A 25,417-nucleotide genomic window follows, 5' to 3' on the forward strand; every position below is an offset into this window, starting at 1 on the left:
CTTGTGGTCAGCCCAAGTTTTACAAATAGAAGACCAAGTCCATCACTTTACATCAGAGGCAAAAGATTTTCAAGGATCCCAGAGGGGTGACTACAACCAGCAAAATCTCCTTTTGTAATGTATTGTTTTAAGCTATCTTTCAATAGCCCTGAGTGGGGTTAACCCTTTATTCATCTTGTTTTCAGTAAACTCATTTTGGTTATCATTTCACCTTGCCTAAAGTGCTTCTGTATGTCAAGAGTCTTGATCTAAATAGAAGGTATACAGATAACCCCCGAGTAAAGCCAGACACCATAGTTTTCCCAAAGGCTCGGGAGTTCCATCACAAACAAAACCAGCCTATTTCTTAAAGAGTCTATAGGCCCGTAGCCAGGATTTTGATTCGGGATCATCAATCCACATCAGATGTTGTGGGCTATATTTCAAAGGAAGGAACTGGCAAAACCACTTTTGGGTATTATTTGCCATGAAATTCATTGAGTCAGCACAAGTTAGTAGGCATCTTGAAAGCGCAAACACAGAGACACGCTGAGTGATTTCAGCTTCCAGATGTTGGTACTAAAAAACAGATTGTGACCTCCTCCTTTCTACTATAATTAATTAATCCACAGAAGTCTGAGGTTAGAGGTTCTGCTAATGGGCAGGGATCGAAAGGGTTAGAGCCCACTCCTGCATATGGTCTCTTTCCCTTTCTCCAGTGTCTCAGCTTGCCATGCCCATTGTTGCTCAAACTGCAGATCCACCCTCTGACCTGCCTTCAGCTTCCCTGCAGAGATACTGTATTCATGAAGCTGACACCATTAGCACAGGTTAATAGACAATTCATAAATGATTATAAACATTACCATGCCAAAAGGAGGAGGAGAGATGAGCAGAGAGAACACAATAAATTCATGCCACAGGGCTCTGTACTAGGCCCAGTGCTATTCAACATCTTTATCAATGACTTGGACAACGGAATAGAGGGCAGGCTTATCAAATTTGCAGATGAAACCAAATTGGGACAGATAGCTATATCTCCAGAAGACAACATGACGAAATCCAAAATGACGGTAACAGTTTAGAGAGCTGAGCCAAAACTAACAAAAGGTATTTCAACAAGGAAAAATGTAGGATACTACACTTACGCAGTAATGATTAAATGCACAGACACGGGATGGGTGATACCTTGCTTGAAAACAGTCCATGGGAATGGGATCTAGAACTCTTAAGAGATCACAAGCTGAATATGAGTCAACAGTGTGATACTGCAACTTAAAAAGCCAAGTTGAATCAATAGGAGTAGAGTCGAGATGGAGGAAAATCATGATCCCACTCTATTCTGCTTTAGTCAGACCTCATCTGGAATAAAAAGTCCATTTCTGGGCACCGCAATTCAAGAAGGATTTGACAAGCTGTTTCCAGAGGAGGGCAACCAAAATTATCAATAGTTTGGAAACCAAGCTTTATGAGAAAAGGCTGAGGAAGCTGGGTATGTTTAGCTTGGAGAAAAGGTGGCAGAAAGGAGACATAATAGCCACATTTAAGTATTTGAAAGGATGTCCCATTGAGGAAGGGGGAAAGCTTGTTTTCTGCTGCTCCGGAAAAGAGATTCCACCTAAACATTAGGAGGAATTTTCTGATGTAAGAGCTGTTTGGCAGTGAGATATGGTGCCTTGGAGTCTGGTAGAATCTCCTCCCTGGAGGTTTTTAAGCAAAGGCTGCATGGCCATCTATCGGAGCTACTTTCATTGTGTGTTTCTGCATGGCAGAATGGGGTTGGACTGGATGTCCTCTGTGGTCTCTTCCAACTCTTTCACCCTATGATTTTACAAACACACGAGGGCACTACTCAATTGGGCAACTTGTGGCCTTTCAGATATCATTGGACTGCAACTCTTAGCTGCCCTAAAAAGAATACCCAGTGGTCAGGGATGATTATCATTGTAATAAAACAATATGGGGAGGATTGGAAGTTGCCCGGCCAAGATTCACAGTTTAGCTTATGGTACTACAGTGGCCCTCCGTATCTATTACAATTTGGTACCATGGAAAGGCATGGCTTCTCATAAAGTCTCATTATACACAATGGCTGAGTAAAATGGTGTAGGGTTGTTGTATGTCTTTCGGGCTGTGTGGCCATGTTCCAGAAGTATTCTCTTCTGACGTTTCGCCCACATCTATGGCAGGCATCCTCAGAGGTTGTGAGGCATGGATAAATTTGGCTTTGGTCTCTCCACGGTGCAACATGTACAAGTGATGGACGTGTACAAGTGATACACGTTGCACCGTGGAGAGACCGAAGCAAAATTTATCCATGCCTCACAACCTCTGAGGATGCCTGCCATAGATGTGGGCGAAACGTCAGGAGAGAATACTTCTGGAACATGGCCACAGCCCGAAAGACATACAACAACCCTGTGATCCCAGCCATGAAAGCCTTTGACAACACATAAAATGGTGTACTTTATATAAAATGGCAAAATTAAGGTTTGCTTTTGGAATTTAAAAAAGTTCAAGCCATGCATAGTTTAATCCATTGATACAGATTCTGAAAATCAGTTCACAACATGCAATGAATATACAAGCCCACAGAACAATCACTGATGCACATTTGGTTTTGATGAAGAGCCTTATCAAAATCAATCTACATTAACTAGTGACATGTCCTACATTATTTATGTATAATGTTTTCAGACTAGTCTTTTAAATAGAAATAATAACCCATTCTGTACTCCTCTGCTTTTCCAATTGCATTTGCCGAGACATAAATCCTATCTCCATTTTCACAGTGTTAATAGTATTTCAGGCATGTGTTTGCCCAGTGTCTTCCCAATTACAAGCAATAATATTTGGCATCTGCAGACAACCATAACTGTGAGCAATACATTCACAAAGGCTAAGTCATTTGTTAACTGTCAAACAGTGGGCATGTTCTTTAAAAAAAAAAAAAGCTGCTGCTGGAAGCATGTGTTTCCATGGCACCCCAGCCATATCTACCTTAACACTGAAAGAGTAAAGTGCTTCCTAAATCAAGTCACACTACGGATCTACAAATGAGCAGTTAATGGCACACGTCATGCTTGGCATTCATCTCAGCTCTTGACACCTGTCATTATTCCAACCAGTTGTCACCTAATGAGGCATATGCCAGCATCACGGTGAGAGATTTGTATCGTTTGCCTTTTATAAAAATCCTATTGAATAAAAAAGCAGATGATGGAGAATGACAGACGATCTGGCTCATGTATCACACAGGAAAAATGTCAAGTTGGGATATACCTCACAACAAAGCTGACCATCTTTCTATAGCTCTTGACACCTGCTTGCAATATGAGAAAATGAGGACAGATTTTTTAAAAAAAATTCCTAATAGGAAAGGAAAAAGGAGGTCACCATATGGATCCATAAGATGACAAAATCCATAGGACAGTGTTGTCTTATGGTTGGTCCTAATAAAGATTTTTTCCTACTTATATTTTTGCAGGATTTTGTGCTGTCATTTAGGTGTTTATGTCTGGTCTGGCTTGGCTACTGCTAGGAGCAAGTTTTTAGCAGAAGAAGACTCTTCCCAGTATATCCAGCAATCTTGGGAAGAATTAATCATCCTTTTGAACAAGGAAAGGGTTGCAGGCTTCAGTGATTAGTGGTGGAGGCTGGGTGAGATGAACGTTGGCTGATCTCTAAATAAAGAAGTCTCTGTGGAGTAGATCTTGGTAGCAGACTACTTCATATCCTTGTTCTGGACCCAGGCTCTGCTCCCCTTGATTCCCAAGAACTCCTGGTGTTGGATTTTTGGACTCTGACCTGGCTTCCTTGCTTCGGATGCTGTTTGTATTCCTGAATTCCCGGCTTTTGGTTTATGGACCCTGATCATTGAACTCCTAGTATTTGACTACTGGATTGTGGCCTTGGCTGTTGTTCCTGACCTGACTCTGTACTACTTGGCTTGCCTCCACTAATTGGACTTTTGACTTCAACAAGGTTTCATTGTTATCAATGTGTGTTTTGCAGTTCTGTTATCTTGGCTAGACCTTGAAATATTAAAGACTTTAGGTTAGATTCCTTTTATTTATTTAAACCTCAGCCTTGATATTAGGATTCACCACTCAACAATTTAATACAACTGAACTGCAGAATCTCACTACCGACTTCAAGAGAAAGCAGTGGCTGCCTTTATAGTTTCCAAAGGTCTATTTCCTTGGCAGATGGTAATTCCAATGTCAGCAGGGCAATAAACCAATTCCATGTTCTAGGGTGCATTTACTCTGCACAATTAATGCAGTTTGACACCACTTTATATGCAATGGCTCGATGCTATATAATCATGGGATCTGTTTTTACAAGGCATTTAGCCTTCTCTGACAAAAAGTTCTGGTGACTGAGCAAACTACAAAATGCAGGATTCCACAGCATTGGGACATGGCAGTTAAAGTGGTATCAAACTGCATTAATTTTGCAGTATTGATGCACTCTTAGTCTGATCTTTAAAAGACACATTCAAGGTGCTGAAATCTAGCCCCTAAATCAATTCAGCATGTTGGATAGCTCTTTCTCAAACTAATCCCCAAGCAGGATTCACTTTTTCTTGTTGTTTATTCATTCAGTTGCTTCCGATTCTTCGTGACCTCATGGACCAGCCCACACCAAGCTCCCTGTCGGCGGTGGCCACCCCCAGCTCCTTCAAGGTCAAGCCGGTCACTTCAAGGATACCATCCATCCATCTTGCCCTTGGTTGGCCCCTCTTCCTTTTTCCTTCCATTTTCCCCAGCATCATCATCTTCTCCAAGCTTTCCTGTTTTCTCGTTATGTGGCCAAAGTACTTCATCTTTGTCTCTAATATCCTTCCTTCCAGTGAGCAGCCGGGCATTATTTCCTAGATGATGGACTGGTTGGATCTTCTGGCAGTCCAAGGCACTTTCAGGATTTTCCTCCAACACCACAATTCAAAAGTGTCTATCTTCCTTCATTCAGCCTTCCTTATGGTCCAACTCTCGCATCCATAGTTTACTATGGGGAATACTATTGCTTTACTATGCAGACCTTTGTTGCCAGTGTGATGTCTCTATTCTTCACTATTTTTTTGAGGTTGGCCATTACTTTCCTCCCAAGAAGGAAACATCTTCTGATTGGCTGCAGTCTGTGTCTGCAGTAATCTTTGCTCCTAGAAATACAAAGTTTGTCACTACCTCCACGTTTTCACCCTCTATTTGCCAGTTATCAATCAGTCTGGTTGCCATAATCTTGGTTTTCTTGATGTTCAACTCCAGTCCAGCTTTTGCACTTTTTTCTTTCCCCTTGGTTATAAGGCTTCTCAGCTCCTCCTCACTTTCAGCCATCAAAGTAGTATCATCTGAGTTTGTTAATGTGTCTTCCAGCAATTTTAATTCCAGCCTTGGATTCATCAAGCCCCGCACGTCGCATGATGTGTTCCGCATACAAGTTGAATAGGTAGGGTGAAAGTATACAGCTCTGCCGTACTCCTTTCCCAATTCACTACCCAACTGTTATTAAGTCTGTCAGCTTCCTTTGGGACCTAATGTAGGAGGACGTAAAATGTGGTTGAATAGGTTCTGAGGATACAACTACCAATTTCAGCAGGCTGGATGTTCTTCTCCAAAACCACTTTGTGTAACTACTGTGTGCAAAAACAGTTCAATGGCCACATCTTACACCATCTCCCCCAACTGCTCCTACCGGCTGACACCATTTCCCTGTAAGCTACTATGACTTCTTTCCCTTTCCTGGATTAATTGGTTAAGTATTCAATTCAATTAGGGTATCATGTTGCAAACAGAGTGATATCCCAGAACTTTGGAGCCACTGACATTCAGTATCTCTGACAGCAAGTAACACTAATTAAAAAGAATAAGGGTTTTTTTTGCAAGGACTGCCAAAAACAGCCAAAAGGCAAATCCATATTTTGACATTATCAAATACATTCATACAAAATTGGGAGTAGTTTTAAAGTGGTGTTTTAAATTAATGCATAATTCAATTAAAATTATACCATTATTTTTCTCTTAGAAAAAGGTAAAATAGTTAATAAATCAACATGTAGGTATATATATATCAAAGTCAAAGTATTCATATGTATGTCCACTTGGCTCTTACATGGCTTGATGGATCTGAACCAAACTTGTCAGACATACTCTTCCTTATTGAACTTAAAATAATTAAGGGGTTTGAACTAAAAGAACCACCCCTTTTGGGCCCAGAGCAGAGGGAAATAAAAGGATCAAAGCAGATCCACTGTGGCTAGGTGAAGGATTGGTTGCTGCTACCCGTGTTTCCCCGAAAATAAGACAGTGTCTTATATTAATTTTTGCTCCCAAAGATGCTCTAGGTCTTATTTTCAGGGGATGTCTTATTTTTCAATGAAGAAGAATTCACATTTATTTTTGAACAAAAAAATTGAACATTTATTATATACAGTAGTTGTCATCACAAACCAGCATAACCAGATAAACTGTGAATCCTATCAACAATTTCTTGTTACTACCAATATTTCCATGTACACCACTCTATGGTACGTACATTTACCGATCCTGCATGCTCTGGTATTCTGTTTGGCGGGCATTCTTCCAAACAAAAACTTTGCTGGGTCTTACTTTCAGGGGAGGCCTTATATTTAGCAATTCAGCAAAACTTCTACTAGGTCTTATTTTCTGGGGATGTCTTATTTTAGGGGAAACAGGGTAGGTGAAGTGGTCCTATGTGATGTAACTGAAAAGGAAAGTAGTGAAGCAGCTCAACCTGCTAGGTGACATGTGTATGAGCAAAAGGGAGGAAGAAGGAAAAAGAAAAAGAAAGAGGGGAAGGGGGAAGGAAGAAAAATGAAGGAGGAAAGAGAAAGTAAAGGGGGAAAGATATGAGGGGAGGGGGAAAGGAGAGAGGGGGGAACTTCCAAGGGAAAGCAAGGAAAGAAGAAAATAAAGAGAGAGGGTGAAGGTGTAGGAGGGAAACAAAAGAATGCAAAGAGAGCCTGCCCACCATTGCCAGGGTTGCATGAAGACATTGTGAGGTAGGCCTTCTCAGAGCTGGAGAAGAAAGCAAGCAGGCAAGCAGCAACTCCTCCAATACCTACCTTCAGGGAGATAAGGTAAAGATAAAGGTTTTCCCTGATGTTAAGTCCAGTCATGTCTGACTCTGGGGCTTGGTGCTCAACTCCATTTCTAAGCCAAAGAGCTGGCGTTGTCCGTAGACACCTCCAAGGTCATGTGGCATGACTGCATGGAGCGCCGTTACCTTCCCGCCGGAGCGGTACCTATTGATCTACTCACACTGGCATGTTTTCGAACTGCTAGGTTGGCAGAAGCTGGAGCTAACAGCGGGCTCTCACTCCGCTCCTGGGATTTGAACCTGCAACCTTTCAGTCTGCAAGTTCAGCAGTTCAGTGCTTTAACACATTTCGCCACCGGGGCTCTCAGGGAGTTAGGGCAGGCTACAAATAAAGTATTTATTATTGTTGTTATTGCTATTGCCATTGCTATTATTATTATTACTACTACTACTACTACTACTACTACCCAGGCCCCTTCCACACAGCTGAATAAAATACCACATTATCTGCTTAGAGCTAGAATACATGGCATTGTGGACTCAGATAACGCGGTTCAAAGCAGATATTACGGGATTTTCTGACTTGATATTCTGGGTTATATGGTTGTGTGGAAGGGCCCCTAGTCAACACCGGGTATATACACTAGTATATAAATAAAATATTTTTTTTCTTTACCAGTCTCAACCACAGGACAGCATGACTCAATCACAGGAATTTTTTTAACTTTGTCACTAATTACTGAGCACTTGAGTAATACTTTGAAAAATTACATTTCTACATGCCTAAATCCTTACTTCCTTTTTTAGGTCGCACTGCCTCCCTTCCTATCACAAATTCTTTGAGCAAGTTTATAAAGGAAAATCACACTCATTTTAGCCTACATGAACAGACTTCTGACAAATAAAATGAAACTAAATTTGGACAACATGAAAGAGATAGTTAGGGAAATCCCAATACACATGAAGGTGTAAGCACCACAGTCAATGGCACAAAGCCCAAGAGTGCTTTTAAAAATGCATTTGAATCTAATTTTTTTTCTTTTTTCAGGCTAAGCAATCTTGTCACATTTATCCATGCTTCTGTAATCTGCAGGACTGGCAACTGTAATGTACTTTTAAAGAGGATGTTCCAGATGAGGACTCAGAAACTGTTGTACACAAAGTCACAAATTGTTTCTAATTTTCGGAGTGCTTCCCGACAGTTTTTATTGCCCACTCCTGTCTCGCTTATGCAAATATTTCCATCTTCCCTTTGTAATCCTCTTATATTTGCCTGCCATTTCTTTTTTCCCTTACCACAAAAATCCATTAGGGAAATGGGAGGCAGAACAGCTATCGGGTATCTTTTGAATGGTAGTGTCAAAAGCTTTCCATTTGAAAGTAACTTCCATCATGCTGCCTACTGGTATGAGCTTTTTTATATATATAAAAAAGGATAGTGTTTTTTAAAAAGGTAAATGCATGAAAAACATTTATTTAGCTCGGTTCTACTCATTTGTAAAGCTTCCTATCAAATATGTTGGTCTTCACTAGCTAAGATCATATACCAGGCCTAAATGCATTTGTCCTTCTGGTCGCATTTACTAATTCACAAGACTGTAGCGCCAACTGCTACGTTGACTTTAGTTTAGTGTATCTACACCATATAATTAATGCAATTTGACACCACTTTCCCTGCTGTGGCTCGATGTTATGGAATCCTGGGAGCTGTAGTTCTGTTGCCTTCTTTGCCAAAGAGGGCTGGTGCTTCACCATACTACAGCTCCCAAGATCCCATAGCATTGAGCCATGGCAGTTAAAGTGGTGTCTAACTGAATCAATTCTACAGAATAGATGCACTCTGAATATGTGGCACGATAGATATGGTTCATTGGGAAATCTTTAATGGAAATCTCCCATCTGATTTGGAGACTTCCTTCTCCCGCTACTTTATTTCTGGTTTAGAATTTTTGAGCATACACAGAAACAGAGGGCATGCTCATGTGTGTGTTATTTTATTCCCAGGGATGAACATGACCATAAAAGCCAGTCTCCAAAATATAACTAACGAACTGAAGCTTGATTTGAATTGCTCCACATGGCAGCTATTGTGACTTGAGATATTTTGGTAAGAGAAAAGACTGGACACTTGTTGCCATGCTACCACCAATGTCTAAGCAAAATACATGGTATAGCGAAAGATCAGCAGCTATGTCACAAGTCAGCAGCTATCTATTGTGTCATCTCAGATACACAGCAGCCTTCTATTTCTCAGGGCTCAAACAGGAACAACAAATATGCCTCTCACGTAATATTTTATCTGTCATGTTCTTAAGGTCCAGATTATTAACTGTACAATTTTGGATTAGTCACACATTAGAAACAGTTTGAAGTTTAGTTCAAAAGGGACCTGCAGAACTAAATTTTCCTAATATAGAGAAGTCTGGGAAGAGCTTAAATAGTAATTTGCTTTAACTACATCTTCCGGAAAATGTCAGGTAGACCGGCATGGACCAAAGGAGAAAACAGATTGTGGGAGTGGCCAGGAGGACTTCATTCCTTCCATGTCTCACAGTGTTTTCCTTACCTGTTGTCCGAGGGCCCTTCCACACAGCCCTATATCCCAAAATATCAAGGCAGAAAATCCTACAATATCTGCTTTGAACTGGGTTATCTGAGTCAGATAATGTGGGATTTTCTGCCCTGATATTCTGGGATATAGGGCTGTGTGGAAGGGCCCTGAATGTCACTTCATCATTTCCTAGGGCCCTTCCAAACAGCCCTATATCCCAGAATATCAAGGCAGAAAATCCCACAATATCTGATTTGAACTGGGTTATCTGAGTCCACATTCAGATAATGTGGGATTTTCTGCCTTGATATTCTAGGATATAGGGATGGTTAGTTGTTGCTGCATGTGACACATCATGTTATATCATGGAATATCGCTCACAAAACATGGCAGATAAAATGTAATGTCATCTCAAAGGGACAGTATAGTTACACAGAACAAATTGTCAAGTGTTTTCAGAAACATTTCGTTCTTATCCTTTCCTTCCTGTTAATATGATATGCTGGATTTACAACACAGAATTGTGAGCATCTCTAAAGTCAGTTCAGTTAAGTGGTGTTGTTTAATCCCAGGTAAGTAAGTAAGTACAGTACAGGCCATTCCTAAGTTACAAACATCTGACTTGCAAATGACTCATAGTTAGGAATGAGGTTGAGACAATAGGAAGTGCAAGAAATATACCCCTTGGAAGGGAAATCCACTCCTGAAAGACTATCCGGGGGGGTGGGGAGGTGTCTCCATTGAAGCGTTCTCACCAATCCTTGTTTCCACAAGCCAAATTTTTCCAAATACAATGACCTCAGGCCCCTTTCACACCGCTGAATAAAATTCCACATTATCTGCTTTGAACTGGAATATATGGCAGTGTGTGGGATTTTCTGCCTTAATATTATGGATTATATGGCTGTGTGAAAAGGCCCTCAGTGACAGAAAGTGGGGTGAAATCTTCTGAACAGGGGCACCAGATAGCAAAACAAACACCACAGGTGTGTTAACCCTTTCGTAAACTATCTAAAGCAGGGGTCCTCAAACGTTTTAAGTGGAGGGCCAGTTCATGGTCCCTCAGGCTGTTGAGGGGCCGAATTATCATTTGGAAAAAAAATACGAACAAATTCCTTTGCACATGCCTTATTTGTAGTGCAAAAAAAAAAACAACCAAAAAAAACCCCAACAACAACTATTTATTTATTTATTTATTTACTACATTTTTACCCTACCCTCTCTCACCCCAAAGGGGACTCAGAGCGGCTTACAAGTAGTATGTACATACAATATTATATTGGCATAGCACAATATTAGCATTATATATTACTACTAGCTGTGCCCGGCCACGCGTTGCTGTGGCGAAGTCTGGTGGTATGGGAAATAAAGTATTGAGGAATTGGTGGTACTTAACGTAAAGGGTAAAGATTTTACCTTACATTAAGTCCATTATAAATGGGTTATATAGCTCAAGAGCTTTGAGTCTACACTGCCATATAATCCAGTTAAAATCAGATAATCTGTATTTTATAGGCAGTGTGGAAGAGGCCTAAGTGAGGCCTAACTCTGCCTGTCCCCTGGGCTGAGTGGGTTGCTAGGAGACCAAGTGGGTGGAGCTTAGCCTTCTAACTGCCAGCAATTGAATAAAAACAATTATTCCTCTCCCTCTAATTAGGACTTTATTTTTCTTTTCTTTTTGTTGTTGTATGAACGTAGAGGCATGGATGAGGGGTTGTGCTGCCAAGTTTAGTGTTTCTGGGATGTGTAGTTTTGTTGTTTTGTCCTAGGCCGAAATGTCATTACCCTTTTATATATATAGATATTGTCCTATACCACTACTGTTATATTATTAGTAATATTACATTTAATATATAATGTATAATTAATATTATTATGTTGTATAATTATTAATATTATATTGTATTACATTATAATAATAATAGTAAAAATAGAGTAAAATAAATGTAATAGTAGCAACAATAATAGAGAAAAATAATAAATGTAATAATACCAATAATAATAGAGAAAAATAATAAACGTACCATATATTCTTGAGTATAAGCTGACCCAAATATAAGCCAACCAGGACCCTCGCCCGAGTATAAGCCGAGGGGGGCTTTTGCAGTCTTAAAAAAAGGGCTGAAAAACTAGGCTTATACTCAAGTATATACAGTATATAATTATTAGTATTATATTGTATTACATTATAATATTAGTATCAATATTATATGTATACACAATATATTCAATTGTTACCATAGCACAATACAGTATTAGTAAATGAAAGAACAATACAATATTTAAAAATAATTACAATTTTAACCAACATAAACCTATCAGGATTTCAATAGGAAGTGTGGGCCTGCTTCTGGCCAATGAGATAATCAAGTTAAGTAGGATTGTTGGTATTGTGTGAAGTCTAAAACTGAGGGTGGGGGCCAGGTAAATGACCTTGGAGGGCCGCATCCGGCCCCCGGGCCTTAGTTTGGGGACCCCTGATCTAAAGCTTGTGTGTGTGTGTGTGTATACACACACATACATATACATGCATACATATACACTTACACTAGCTTGGGTACCCGGCGATGCCCGGGTTTTTAAAAAAGGGCCTTGTTTGTTTTTGGATGTAAGGTAATATCAGTTTGGTCATGTTACGCTATTTCTTAGAAAAAAAACTCAGTCTTTGCTTTTGTTTTTTATGACTGCTCCCATTTGAAAATGCATAAGGATGTGGGTGAACTACAATTCCCAAAAACCTTGGGTCAACCCGCTTAAAACTCCTCCAGTATTCAGAGTTTGGTCTGTGTGCCAAATTTGGTCCAGATCCATCACTTGCTGGGTTCGCTGTTCTCTGAATACAGGTGAACTATAACTCTCTGATGCCAAGGTCAATCACCCCAAGTTGGCAGCACTGAGTCTGTGTGCCAAGTTTGACCCAGATGTGTCATTGGTGGGGTTCAGAGGGCTCACAGAATACTAGTGAATTGTAACTCCCAGATTTAAAGGTCAATCACCCCTAAATTCCACCAGTATTCTCAGTTGGCCATGTTGAATTTGTGTGCCAAGTTTGGTCCAGATTCATCATCAGATGGCTTCAGTGTTCTCTGAATACAAGTGAACTATAACTCCTGGATGTCGAGGTCAATCACCCCCAAACCCCGCCAGTATGCACATTTGGCCATGTTGGATCTGTGTGTCAAGTTAGTTCCAGGTCCATTGTTGGTGTGGTTCAGCGTGCAGATGAAGTATACATCCCAGTCCCTACAACTTCTATAAACCATGGCAAATTCTCCCCAAACCTCTTTCTCTCATATGTTCAGTTGGTGATCAATTCCTCTGTTTGCTGTGAGTCATAGAAAATGTTAAGAAAGGGTTAAGGGAGAGGCAGTGGGTAGGGTCATGCAAATGGTGAGAGAAAGGAACCCTGGGATGTGCTCGCTGTGACCTGCAATGTCCTGTGAGGAAGTGACTTGGTGATTCCTCAGCACTGGGAGCTATAGCCTGTTTTTGGAGGCTGGAGGCAGTCTGTGTGAGCGGACACCTGTGCCACATACACACATGCAGATTTTCACTTTTATTATGTGTATAGATAGACAGACAGACAGACAGACAGACAGACAGACAGATAGATAGATATCTGGTAATACACTTTAAAATGTACCTGTTCTAACTTACATATAAATTCAACTTAAGAACAAACTACAGAACCTATTTTGTTTTTAACTTGGGGACTGCCTGTATTACCATTTCACAGTGAGCCCCTCCCCCCCAAAAAAAACACTTTCTGCAGAGATTGGTACAACTACTACTAAACTTTTGGAAGCAGGGCTCCTGTGTGCTTTCAAGTAGTTTTTTTACTTACAGTGACCTTCCAAGGAACCTATCCTGGGGTTTTCTTGGCACAATTTGTTCAAAGGTTTGACTTGGTCTTCTCCTGAGGCTAAGAGAGTGTGACATTCCCAGGCCACAAAATGAGTTTCCACAACTGTGGGATGTTGAACCCTGGTCTCCCAAAATCCTAGTCCAACACTCAAACCACTATGTCAAGCTGATTCGTTTGAGAATCAGTAATGAAAGCTAATTTGTTGCACTAAATACTATCAGAGCTAAAAAGTAGAACTGGTGAACGTTGTTTTAAATATTACAAGGAAGAAGTGGGGAAAGCAGATGATATCTACCAGCACCCCATCTCCACTACTTTTGGATATTTTCAATAAATCTGGCATTACATAATGGTATACTTTTTTTCTACAAATAAACTGTGAGACAATCATATAGTCTCTAACCTCTGGAAACAAAATCCCACTCGTCTCCCAGTATATAATTTTTGGGTTTATTCAAGTGGAAAACACTTCATAAACTGTTTTTTCCTTCCTTCATTAGACATCTTCTTGCCTTTAAAAAGGAGGACATGCCCAAGCTGCTCTTTAGAAGACATATTTTGGTAGGCAGTAGGAACAAACAGTTCCAAAGGAAAATATTGTGATGTTTATTGTGATCTTCATTTTTGAGCATGAAAAATACAAGCACCAGTGATTTACAATAAAAATTGTGACTCAGAGTAATTTCCCTCTCCTGTTGCTTTCCTTTCCACTTGTTTTGCTACCACCGCCTTCTGTTTTGATGCACAGCTCAAATAGCGGTGATGCAAATGTGTACCTCTGCTGAGCCAGTCCACCCAATCCCTTTACAGGCAGCTTGTATATGTCACTGGGAATTCCGACTAATTCTATTTACCAGGATAAGCCCTATACAAGAAAGGCAGAACACTCAATAGGGGGGAAGCTGGGTTAATACCTTGTCTGCTTAACATCTTTTCACTTATTGGCTCTACCAAAATGCTCTTCTGTCCATGGTTTTGGTAAAGCAAATCAGAAAGAAAAGAAAGAGAAAAACAACTAATTCCAAATTTGGTTATATTATCAAATGTTGTCTGTAATCTTAAACCATTTATAGAAGCATATGTACTCTCTTCAGATAAGCTTGAGAACTGGCAAATAACAGATATTGCACTGTACCTGCTGATACACTGTACCACATCAGCAGGTACTTAAGAATACACATATATCTATATCGATACTATACAAATGAAAATATCTATCGATGGATGAATGTTTGATCCAGGAAGAATCCTACATGGCTTGATGTATCTGGACCAAGCTTGGTACACATCCCCTTCATGATCCAACTTAAAACAATTGTTGGGGGGGGCGTGATAGAGGATGATGTAAGTTGTAGTTAGCCACATCCAGAGGTCCCATATTACAGGTATGCATTTCTAACAGGCTCATTCATAAATTAAGAAAACAAAGAATACATATTTCTGATAAACACCATGATAAAATGTGTGGTCAAAGGCATTCCTGGTCAATATCCCTGAGTTGCTGTGAGTTTTCCGGGCTGTATGGCCATGTTCCAGAAGCATATTTTCCTGACATTTCGCCCACATCTATGGCAGGCATCCTCAGGGGTTATGAGATCTGTTGGAAACTAGGCAGGTGGGGTTTATATATCAGTAGAATGTCCAGGGTGGGAGAAAGAACTCTTGTCTCAAATAATATGCTGTGTCTAGGTTGGTTCATCTGGTGCTCTGTGTGAATGTTGCAATCTATAGATAGCAACATTCTGTCAATCTGTAGACAGACCCACAAAGAAAATCCAACAAATGCTCCGTTCAGCAAAGGACAAGAGGGATCCTCTCACTTCTGCAGGAGTCTACTGTATCCCATGTAGCTGTGGACAAGTCTACATAGGGACCATCAAACACAGCAGCATTGCCCAAACACGAATCTAGGAACATGAAAGGCAGTTCAGACTAATCCAACCAGAGAAGTCAGCCATAGCAGAGCGCTTGATGAGCCAACCTGGACAAAGCATATTAAGAACACAGAAATGCTGGACCACTAACAACTGTCATGTCCGACTACACAGAGAAGCCATTGAAATCCACAAGCATGTGGACAATTTCAACAGAAAGGAGGAAACCATGAAAATGAACAAAATCTGGCTACCAGTATTTAAAAAAACCCTCTAAAATCAGGATAGTAAATAAAGAACAACACTTGGAAAATGGGAATTCCAGACATAAATCAATCAGGGCCAGCTAACACATTCTAACAAAGGATTCGCCCAGGCAGGAAGCAGCCAGGCTTTGAAGCTGCAGGGCCATTCAATGCTAATCAAGCTGACCGATTGCAACATTCACACTTGCCTCCAACAGACAAGAGTTCTTTCTCCCACCCTAGACGTTCCACAGATATATAAACCCCACTTGTCCTAGTGTCCAACATACCTCACAACCTCTGAGGATGCCTGCCATAGATGTGGGCGAAACATCAGAAGAGAATGCTTCTGGAACATGGCCATACCAGCCCAGAAAACTCACAGCAACCCAGTATTATAAAATACCCGACTTCAGCAATGCTGGGTATGTATGCTAATCCTAAATAAATAGGCAAGATAATGCAGTACAAGTTAATTACTTCTAAATGATTGGATTTTTTCTCACTTTTTTCCTATACACTTATGAGGTGGGTATATTATGCTGTTTGAGAGACTGTGAATACAACACTGGAGCAAACTGGGCATTGTGGATTATTTGCCCAAACATACAAGTATCTGCTTTTGCTAGATATGGTCAAAATATACCAAGCAGCAATAAATGATTGCTCAAGTAGAATGGAATGGCTGGGATTGAACTAAACTTTGTTGTAATATGAAACATAATTAAAGGTAAAGGTTTCCCCCTGACATTAAGTCTAGTTGTGTCCGACTCTGGAGGATGGTGCTCATCTCCATTTCTAAGCTGATGAGCCAACGTTGTCCATAGACACCTCTGAGGTCACGTGGCCAGCATGACTACATGGAGCACTGTTACCTTCCTGCAGAAGCAGTACCTATTGATCTACTCATATCTGCATATTTTTGAACTGCTACGTTGGCAGAAGCTGGGGCTAACAGCGGGAGCTCACCCTGCTCCACGGATTCAAACCACCGACCTTTGGGTCAGCAAGTTCAGCAGCTCAGCGGTTTAACCCGCTGTGCCACTGGGTTAAACCTGCTGCACCTACTTTGCACAAAAAAATAGCAACAGAATAAAGAAAAGCCCATAATGTGCAATTTGGAGGGAGGCGCGAAACATAATTAGGGTTGGAAATTTTAAAGAATGTGCTTTTAATATCACAAAAAAAATCTTGAATGCAAATGTCAAAGCTCTAGGTAGAAATTCAATATTGAAAAGGAAAGACAGCACAAGATTAAGATCAGCAAAATAAATATAACATTTCAAAAACACTTGTTTCTTCCAATCCTAGTTCAATTTTATTTCAAGCAGCTACAGCCCTACTGTCCAAGAAGAAAGGCTATGTAACAGGTTGTCTTCCTTTGGAGATGTCAAAGAAAATAAGGGAATTGGGTCCAAGTTTCCTGTGGGAAAGAGCAGGAAAGGAAGAAACAGAAAGGCGCAGCCTTTTAAAAATAAATGCATGAAAGAATCAGACTTTTTGAAAACACTGCTGGAAACTCTAATAATAATAATGCCATCCCTGTCTTGAAAACATGGCTGTCTCTTGAATACAAAGTCTTTTTACAAAACACCATTCTGCTCATTCTGCTTCATTCATTTCTAAATCAGACTCTGAAGATAAGAGAGAATTACCTTTTTCAGGAATGCCATCCTTGGCCTGTAACGCTGCCCTTGATCTCCACGTTTGATGGTCATAGTGCCCTTGCTTCAAATCACAAAATATGATTTTAAAAAATAGGCTTCACCAATTGCCCAAAAGGTGAGCTGCTGCTGGTGATTTCCTGAGAACTGCCTTACTCTCCAACTCCTCAGAATAAAGGCAGGCGGTGGAATTGGGCACCGGTGCAGCGCAGCCAATCAGGAAGCGAGATTGAGATCTTATTTGCATGGGCTTGGGGGTGTCTTTCCCGCCTGCCAACACTAGGGGGAGCCCGTTCACCTAGGCATACAACTATAAGCGAAGCATTGGAGAAGAATTGCTCCTCTTTTCTCCTTCTGAGTGATCAGCTCAAGGATTAGAAACTGTTAACAGGTTGCCTACTAGCAATTTAAACAAAAACAAACCATTGCTCATTCTGACTGTCTTTGGTAGTATATTCATGATGTGCTGAAACAGATGGTCCCAGCCAAAGGAGGCTTTTTCAGCTATGTATGTGTATGAATAATACACCCACATATAAACACACACATATGTAATCTATATATATAATAAAAGTGAAATCGGGGTATGTATCAACGTTTTGATTGGCCTGGCGGAATATGTGCTCGCGTTTTGATTGGCCTGGCGGAATATTGGTCAGCTTTCTGATTGGCCGGCCGGAATATGGGCCAGCTCTGATTGGCCGCCACTTTCACAGGCCACTGGGATCGCTGAGGGAAAAACTACTACCAACTGGCTTCGTTCGGCCTACTTATCTCCTCAGAACGATGCTAGCTTTGGGAGAGTTAACAGCATTTGGCCTACACTTTGGTAATAAAAAACACCACTGGGACCACCAGGAAGGCCGGACCTGGACCAAACTTGACACACATGACCCCTACGATCCATGAACCCACTGACAACAGATGGCTCCCTTTGGCCCCTCTGCTGACATGTTTAAGGCCTTCCAGGCTGGCCCCACGCCGCTAGGCCCAAAAGGGGACACCATCTAGCCTCAGCTTTCAACTTCTTTGTAAGGCCCTACTTTCTTCAAAAGACAGCAGAGAACATTGTTATTATCTTTTTCATGATATGCTTATGAACACTTCTAGCCCCCAAAGCCCCAATCCAAGCCGCCTTTGATCATTTTGCTAACATGTTTCAGGCCTTGCAGCCTGGCTCCATTGTGCTAGGCCGCATTGTGCTAGCCCCATCTTCCCTGTTCCAAACAGAGCAGCTTTTGCCTGTGTCTTTTGGATACAGCACTCTCCTTCAACAAGGTCAGGAGGCAGTACGTAAATAGGTTGATCTTGGGCTGATGGAAGTAGCACCACATCAAGTAGGAAATAAGGTACTACTTATAAAGTGGGGAGGCAAATTTAACTAATTTATGACGTTGGAATGAGGAACTGCCGTCATAGTGGATGATGAAGCAGCTGTTCCCCCGTGGCCAGAATCGAACATCCCCTCAGGAGAAGGTTAAATTGTCTCTGCGTCTGTCTCTGTCTCGGTTCTGTGTGTATATGGGCATTGAATGTTTGCTCTATATGTATATAATGTGATCTGTTTATATATATATATAAATGGTTCTGTTTATATGGTTATGCATTTTCTAATAGCTTTATTCTTAAATCCAAAATCCAACAATGCCTATTTCTAAAATATATCCTTACCAAATGAACCCAGGCAACATCAGGCACTTAGGCAACATTATTTATTTATTTATTTACAGTATTTATATTCCGCCCTTCTCACCCCGAAGGGGACTCAGGGCGGATCACATTATATACATATACACATAGAACCGAGAGATCATCCACTGTGATGGCACTTCCTCATTCCAACATCATAAATGAGTTAAATTTGCCTCCCCATTTTATAACTGGTACCTTATTTCCTACTTGATAGATGCAACTATCTTTCGGGTTGCTAGGTCCTTTGGCTCTGGGAGTTGTAGTTCATCCTTATATAGACAGCACTGAACCCAGCCAACTTTGGATCTGGACCAAACTTGGCACACTGCCTCATCATGTCCAACTGAGCATACAGGCAGGGTTTCGGGGTGATTCTCCTTTGGCTCTGGGAGTTGTAGTTCACCCTTATATAGTTAGCACTGAACCCAGCCGACTTCGGATCTGGACCAAACTTGGCACACTGCCTCATCATGTCCAACTGAGCATACAGGCAGGGTTTCGGGGTGATTCTCCTTTGGCTCTGGGAGTTGTAGTTCACCCTTATACAGACAGCACTGAACCCAGCTGATGACGGATCTGGACCAAACTTAAGTGATATTTCCTCACATCCCCAAACAACTCAATGCCGTCTACTAATAACCCGGGCACCGCCGGGACCCCAAGCTAGTAATATAATAAATCTTTATTTATCCCCACCACCATCTCCCTGAAGGGACTCGGGGTGGCTCACAGAAGCCATATAGACAACAATACATAAGTGTATACATGGCAAAATAATAATAATAATAACAATTAAGGCCAAGATCAAAAAATCAGCTGATGTCCCAAAATGTAGACTGTGCAAGGAAACCGACGAAACCATTGATCATATCCTCAGCTGCTGTAAGAAAATCGCAGACAGACAGACTACAAACAGAGGCACAACTATGTGGCCCAAATGATCCATTGGAACTTATGCCTCAAGTACCACCTCCCAGCAGCAAAGAACTGGTGGGATCACAAACCTGCAAAAGTATTGGAAAATGAGCATGCAAAGATACTGTGGGACTTCCGAATCCAGACTGACAAAGTTCTGGAACACAACACACCAGACATCACAGTTGTGGAAAAGAAAAAGGTTTCGATCATTGATGTTGCCATCCCAGGTGACAGTCGCATTGACGAAAAACAACAGGAAAAACTCAGCCGCTATCAGGACCTCAAGATTGAACTTCAAAGACTCTGGCAGAAACCAGTGCAGGTGGTCCCGGTGGTGATGGGCACATTGGGTGCTGTGCCAAAAGATCTCAGCCGGCATTCGGAAACAATAGACATTGACAAAATCACGATCTGGCAACTGCAAAAGGCCACCTGACTGGGATCTGCACACATAATCCGAAAATATATCACACAGTCCTAGACACTTGGGAAGTGTTCAACTTGTAATTTTGTGATACAAAATCAAGCATATATATCTCATTTGCTGTGTCATATTATGTCTTTGTGACAATAATAATAAAACTTTATTTATATCCCATCACAGAGGGTCTCGAAGTGGCTCACAAAACTCTCAAGGTGTGACACAAAATACAAAAATCAACAAGTGCAAATCAAAACATAGGCAATAAACAGTCAATACAACATCATAAATTCACAGTACCCCCTGGAAAAAACAATAAAATACAGCAATTGCTGCAGATAAAACAGCAGTATTCGACCTCAGAATTGTAAAGTGCTTTAAAAAAAGTCTAAAGGTCCTCATATGTATTATAAGAGAGTATAAACATGATCGGAGGCTTGTCGGAAAAACCAGGTTTTTAATTGTGTGCATAAGGTTTGGAGGTCAGGGGCTAGCTTGATCTCCCTGGGGAGGGCATTCCAAAGTCAGGGGCCACCACCGAGAAGGTCCTCTCCCTCGTCCCCACCAACCGCACTTGTGACAGAGGTGGAACCGAGAGAAGGGCCTCCCCGGTAGATCTTAAAGCCCTTGGCAGTTCATAGAAAGAGATGTGGTCTCGAAGATAGGTTGGACCCGAAGAATAAAGGGCTTTATAGGTAACAACCCACACTTTGAATTGGGTCCAGAAACTCAGGCAGCCCGTGGAGCTGCTTTAACAGCAGCATGTTGTGCTCCCTATAACCAGCTCCAGTTAGTAATCTGGCCTGCAACCTTTGCACTAACTGCAGTTTCCGAGCTGTCTTCAAAGGCAGCCCCACGTAGAGTGCATTGCAGTAGTCGATTCTAGATCTAACTAAGGTGTGGACCACTGTGGCCAAGTCAGGCTTTCTGAGTTACGGTCGCAGCTGGTGCACAAGTTTTAATTGTGCGAAACAACAATGTGCATAAATGTACGCACATATACCTACACGTACATATATACATACCTATCTTATTTTGATTCCCATCTGGATCACAAAGGACCCACACCTAAAAGAGCACTCAATAAAAATAAGCAAAATGCAGCCAATTCTTTATCATCACAGTCTATTGTCAGTAGGCTTACTGACAGATGTTCAGATCTGAGCATCCCTCTGGTAGGAAGGGAATTCCCATTAGATACCATTTGCTGAAAATGACCGAGATGTGGCACTAAATTGGACTGAGGCAGCTTCTTCAGGTGGCAGGTAATGGCAGGTGGATGTGGCAGCATTAGTAGTTGCCCCCCCCCCCCCAGCTATGTCCCATAAGGGTGAACCCACAATGTAGAATTAATGCAGTTTGACACCATTTTAACTGCCATGGCTCAATGCTATGGGATTCTGGGAGTTGTGGGTTGGTGAGGCCCACACCGCCATTGGCAGACAAGGCTAAAGACCTGTAAAACTACAGTTCCCATAGCAATCAAGCATGGCTGTTCAAGTGGTGTCAACCTGCATTAAATCTAAAGACCCTTCTACACTGCCATATAAAATCCAGATTATCTGCTTTGAACTGAATTATATGGCAGTGAAGAAGGGGCCTAAGGGCCTTTCCACAAAGCCATATAACCCAGAATATCAAGGCAGAAAATCCCACAATACCTGCTTTGAATTGGACTATCTGAGCCAACATTGTTATATATTCCAGTTCAAAGCAGATAATATGGGGTTTTATTCAGCTGTGTGGAAGGGGCCTGGATCTCCTTTACTGCTAAAGTGGGTCCTTGGTAACAATGCTTGGTTCCAGCAAAATCCATATATGCTCAAGTCCCATTACACTATGTAACATGATTTTTGTTCCTGGGTTATAAATGTCATTTCCTAATTGGTTCTATCATAAAAACATGGGAAAAGTTTATCAAACTGCAAGAACTTTGTTTTTCTGGGACATCCTGCAGCACGTTTTGCTATAGTTTTTCAATGAATATCTCACAGAGTCTCGCCCAGTTCAACATAGTTTGTGGCAGCTACAAAAGCAAAGTTTATCAAGTATAACAACTACTTTCAAAGTAAGTACTGCACAATTAAACCAAGTAATAACCTTTTCAAACCAGGAAGAGAAAGTTTTTCAAATTTTGTTACATAGTGTTATATATAAAGACATAATAAAATGGCAAAAATCAAGTTTAATTTTTTGGATTTTTAAAATACACACATTTTCAAGATGTAGATGGTTGAGTTGGATGCAGGATCTGTGGATACAGAAAACCAATTGACTTCCCTTTTTGAGTTTGGGGACAATGTCCTAAGTTAGCCAACTGCCCAATTGTCCTCAATTGTTGACTCAGCACTGCACTTTCATCCCATGCCCTTGTTCCTTAGCTACAACTTGCACTATCCCATTTCCTTGTTCTTGTTTACAGTTGGCCATGCTTTTACGACAGTTGTCACCATAGGTTATTGGGCGCTGCTCTGAGTTTAAATTGTTGTTTTATGTGCTATTGGTTTTATTCTGTATTGTAAAAGGTAAAGATAAAGGTTTCCCCTGATGTTAAGTCCAGTCATGTCTGACTCTGGGGGTTGGTGCTCATCTCCATTTCTAAGCCGAAGAGCCGGCATTGTCCGTAGACACCTCCAAGGTCATGTGGCCGGCATGACTGCATGGAGCGCCCTTACCTTCCCGCCGGAGGTACCTATTGATCTACTCACATTGGCATGTTTTCGAACTGCTAGGTTGGCAGGAGCTGGAGCTAACAGCGGCAGCTCACGCTGCTCCCGGGGCTTGAACCTGGGACCTTTCAGTCTGCAGCTCAGCGCTTTAATGCACTTTGCCACCGCACTATGTGTTTATTTTATGCGTTGTTTTGGCACCTTGTGCCATATGTAAGCCGCTTCGGGTTCCTTTGGGGAGATGGAAGCAGGGCAAAAAAATTAAGTTATAAGTTATAGGTGCAATGGAAGATGTTGCCCATTGCCATTGCTAAAGTAGGTTTCAGCAGAGTGCATCTCCACTGTGGAATTAACAGTTTGACTACCATGGGTAAATCTTGTGGAATCCTATGATTTGTAGTTTGGTGAGGCACCAGCATTCTTTGGCAGAGGTGACTACAGACCTTGTTAAACTACAGCTCCCATGATTCCATAGCATTGAGCCATGGCAGTTAAAGCAGTGTCAAGCTGCATTAATTTTACAGTACTGTAGATGCACCTGCAGGTAGCTTATCTACCTGGAACACTGTAGTAAGATCCTTCTTGACTTTCTCCTTCAAGGAACACAAAGCCGGGAAGTGTTTGGGGAACCATCCACACAGCTGAATCAAATCCCACATTATCTGCTTTGTACTGGGATATATGGCAGTGTGGACTCAGATAACCCAGATCAAAGCAGATATTGTGGGATTTTCTGCCTTGATATTCTGGATTATACGGCTGTGTGGAAGGGCCTGGGGAAGCCCTTGCCGTCATTTTAAATCCAAGGTACACAAAAGTTCCATTGTACACTGTTATGTTGGTGTTGATTAGTGATCTGGCCAAGTGAGGAAGTGTGAAGAGATACATTTTCAGTCAGGCACACGTGCCTGTCATACCTATCCTTCAGCAACTGTTGCTTTTCCACCTCCCACGTTGGCAAGGATGCACAGTATCACAACTAGTTCTCCACATCCAGGTGAGCTTTGGATTTTCTTTGTTGAACCGCAGCACCTACCCTGTGTACAAACCACAGAAAAGGCTTTCATAGATTTCGTTTTACAATTAATGTGCCTTTATTTATTTATTTATTTGCGACACTTCTACCCCATCTTTCTCAACCCCGAAGGTGACTCAAAGCGGCTTTACAACATAGGCAACTATTCAATGCCTTTAAAAACAATGTACAATAAAATAAAAATTTAAAATAGTTATAAAATACCATTAAAACCATTAAAACATTAGAATAATACCAACACAATAAATCATGTGATCCACAAACGTAGTCCGGACCATTCCAATAGTCATAGCACAACTTTTCATATTTATTTATTGCACCAGTTCTCCAATGACTTGATCACAAAGTCATGTCTTCACTTTTTCACAAAAAGTCAGGAGGGAGGGAAACCTAGAGAAACAGCTGTGGATCCGGGCAGGGGGCAAACTGCGTTGGATAATCCAGAACGTTGGATAAGTGAGACTCTAGTGTATGTGTGTGTAAGGGTTAATTAATGCAATTTGACACCACTTTAAGCGCCATGGCTCAGTGTTGTGGAATCATGGGAACTGTAGTTTTACCTATTCTTTGGGCTTCTTTGCCTCACCAAACTACAATATATTATTACTTCCCTCTCCTGCTAGCTGGAGGCAGGATTAAAAGGTAAAGGTTTCCCCCCTGACGTTAAGTCTAGTCATGTCTGACTCTGGGGGTTGGTTCTCATCTCCATTTCTAAGCCGAAGAGCCGGCGTTGTCCGTAGACACCTCCAAGGTCATGTGGCCGGTATGACTGCATGGAGCACCCTTACCTTTACGCTGGAGAGGTACCTATTGATCTACTCACATTGGCATGTTTTCGAACTGCTAGGTTGGCAGGAGCTGGAGCTAACAGCGGGCGCTCACTCCGCTCCCGGGATTTGAATCTCGGACCTTTCGGTCTGCAAGTTCAGCAGCTCAGCGCTTTAACGCACTTCGCCACCCGGGCTCCTCGAGGCAGGATACAACAATCCTAAAACAAATGAATTTAAAAATACAATAAATTCCTAAATTACATAAACACATACACACATAAATATGAAAACTTATACCAAACACAGCTACAACTAAAGACTTCTCTCTTCCGGCAGGTCTACCCAGTCAGTTTTAAGCATGAATTTTAAATTCGTGTCTTGTGTTCAATCGCAAAAGAGTCCTGCCTATAAAAGAGAGCGGGAAAACTCCCCGCAAAAAAAAAAAAAAGACAAAACCACTTCGCGCATGCGCCAATAAAGACGCAGCTGAGTCGGGGCCAAGCGGGCGGGGGCGCGCGCGCGGGGAGTGGGGTGGGCGGGGCGACGACGGCGCGAGGACACAGATCACGTGCTCCGCGCGCGGGTGAGCGCGGCTCTTCATTGGATGGCCGTCACGTGACGCCAAGCGGAGGGAGGAGGAGGGCGAGGGAGGAGGTGGTGTGTGTATGTGT

General features: G+C 41.6%; 1 protein-coding gene across 1 annotated transcript in view; it reads right to left on the minus strand.

Annotated features, from left to right (window-relative positions):
• The window catches only part of rgs9 (regulator of G protein signaling 9), a 127,564-nt gene extending 110,125 nt beyond the window's left edge, over positions 1-17,439 (minus strand). The window contains exon 1 of the mRNA XM_062971154.1: positions 17,232-17,439. Coding sequence (XP_062827224.1) covers positions 17,232-17,294 — 63 coding nt within the window. The 5' untranslated portion in view covers positions 17,295-17,439. The remainder of the gene's footprint in view (positions 1-17,231) is intronic.
• Positions 17,440-25,417: the final 7,978 nt, after the last annotated feature.

Source organism: Anolis carolinensis, chromosome 2 (genome assembly GCF_035594765.1).
Source record: "Anolis carolinensis isolate JA03-04 chromosome 2, rAnoCar3.1.pri, whole genome shotgun sequence".
NCBI classification, from domain to species: domain Eukaryota; kingdom Metazoa; phylum Chordata; class Lepidosauria; order Squamata; family Dactyloidae; genus Anolis; species Anolis carolinensis.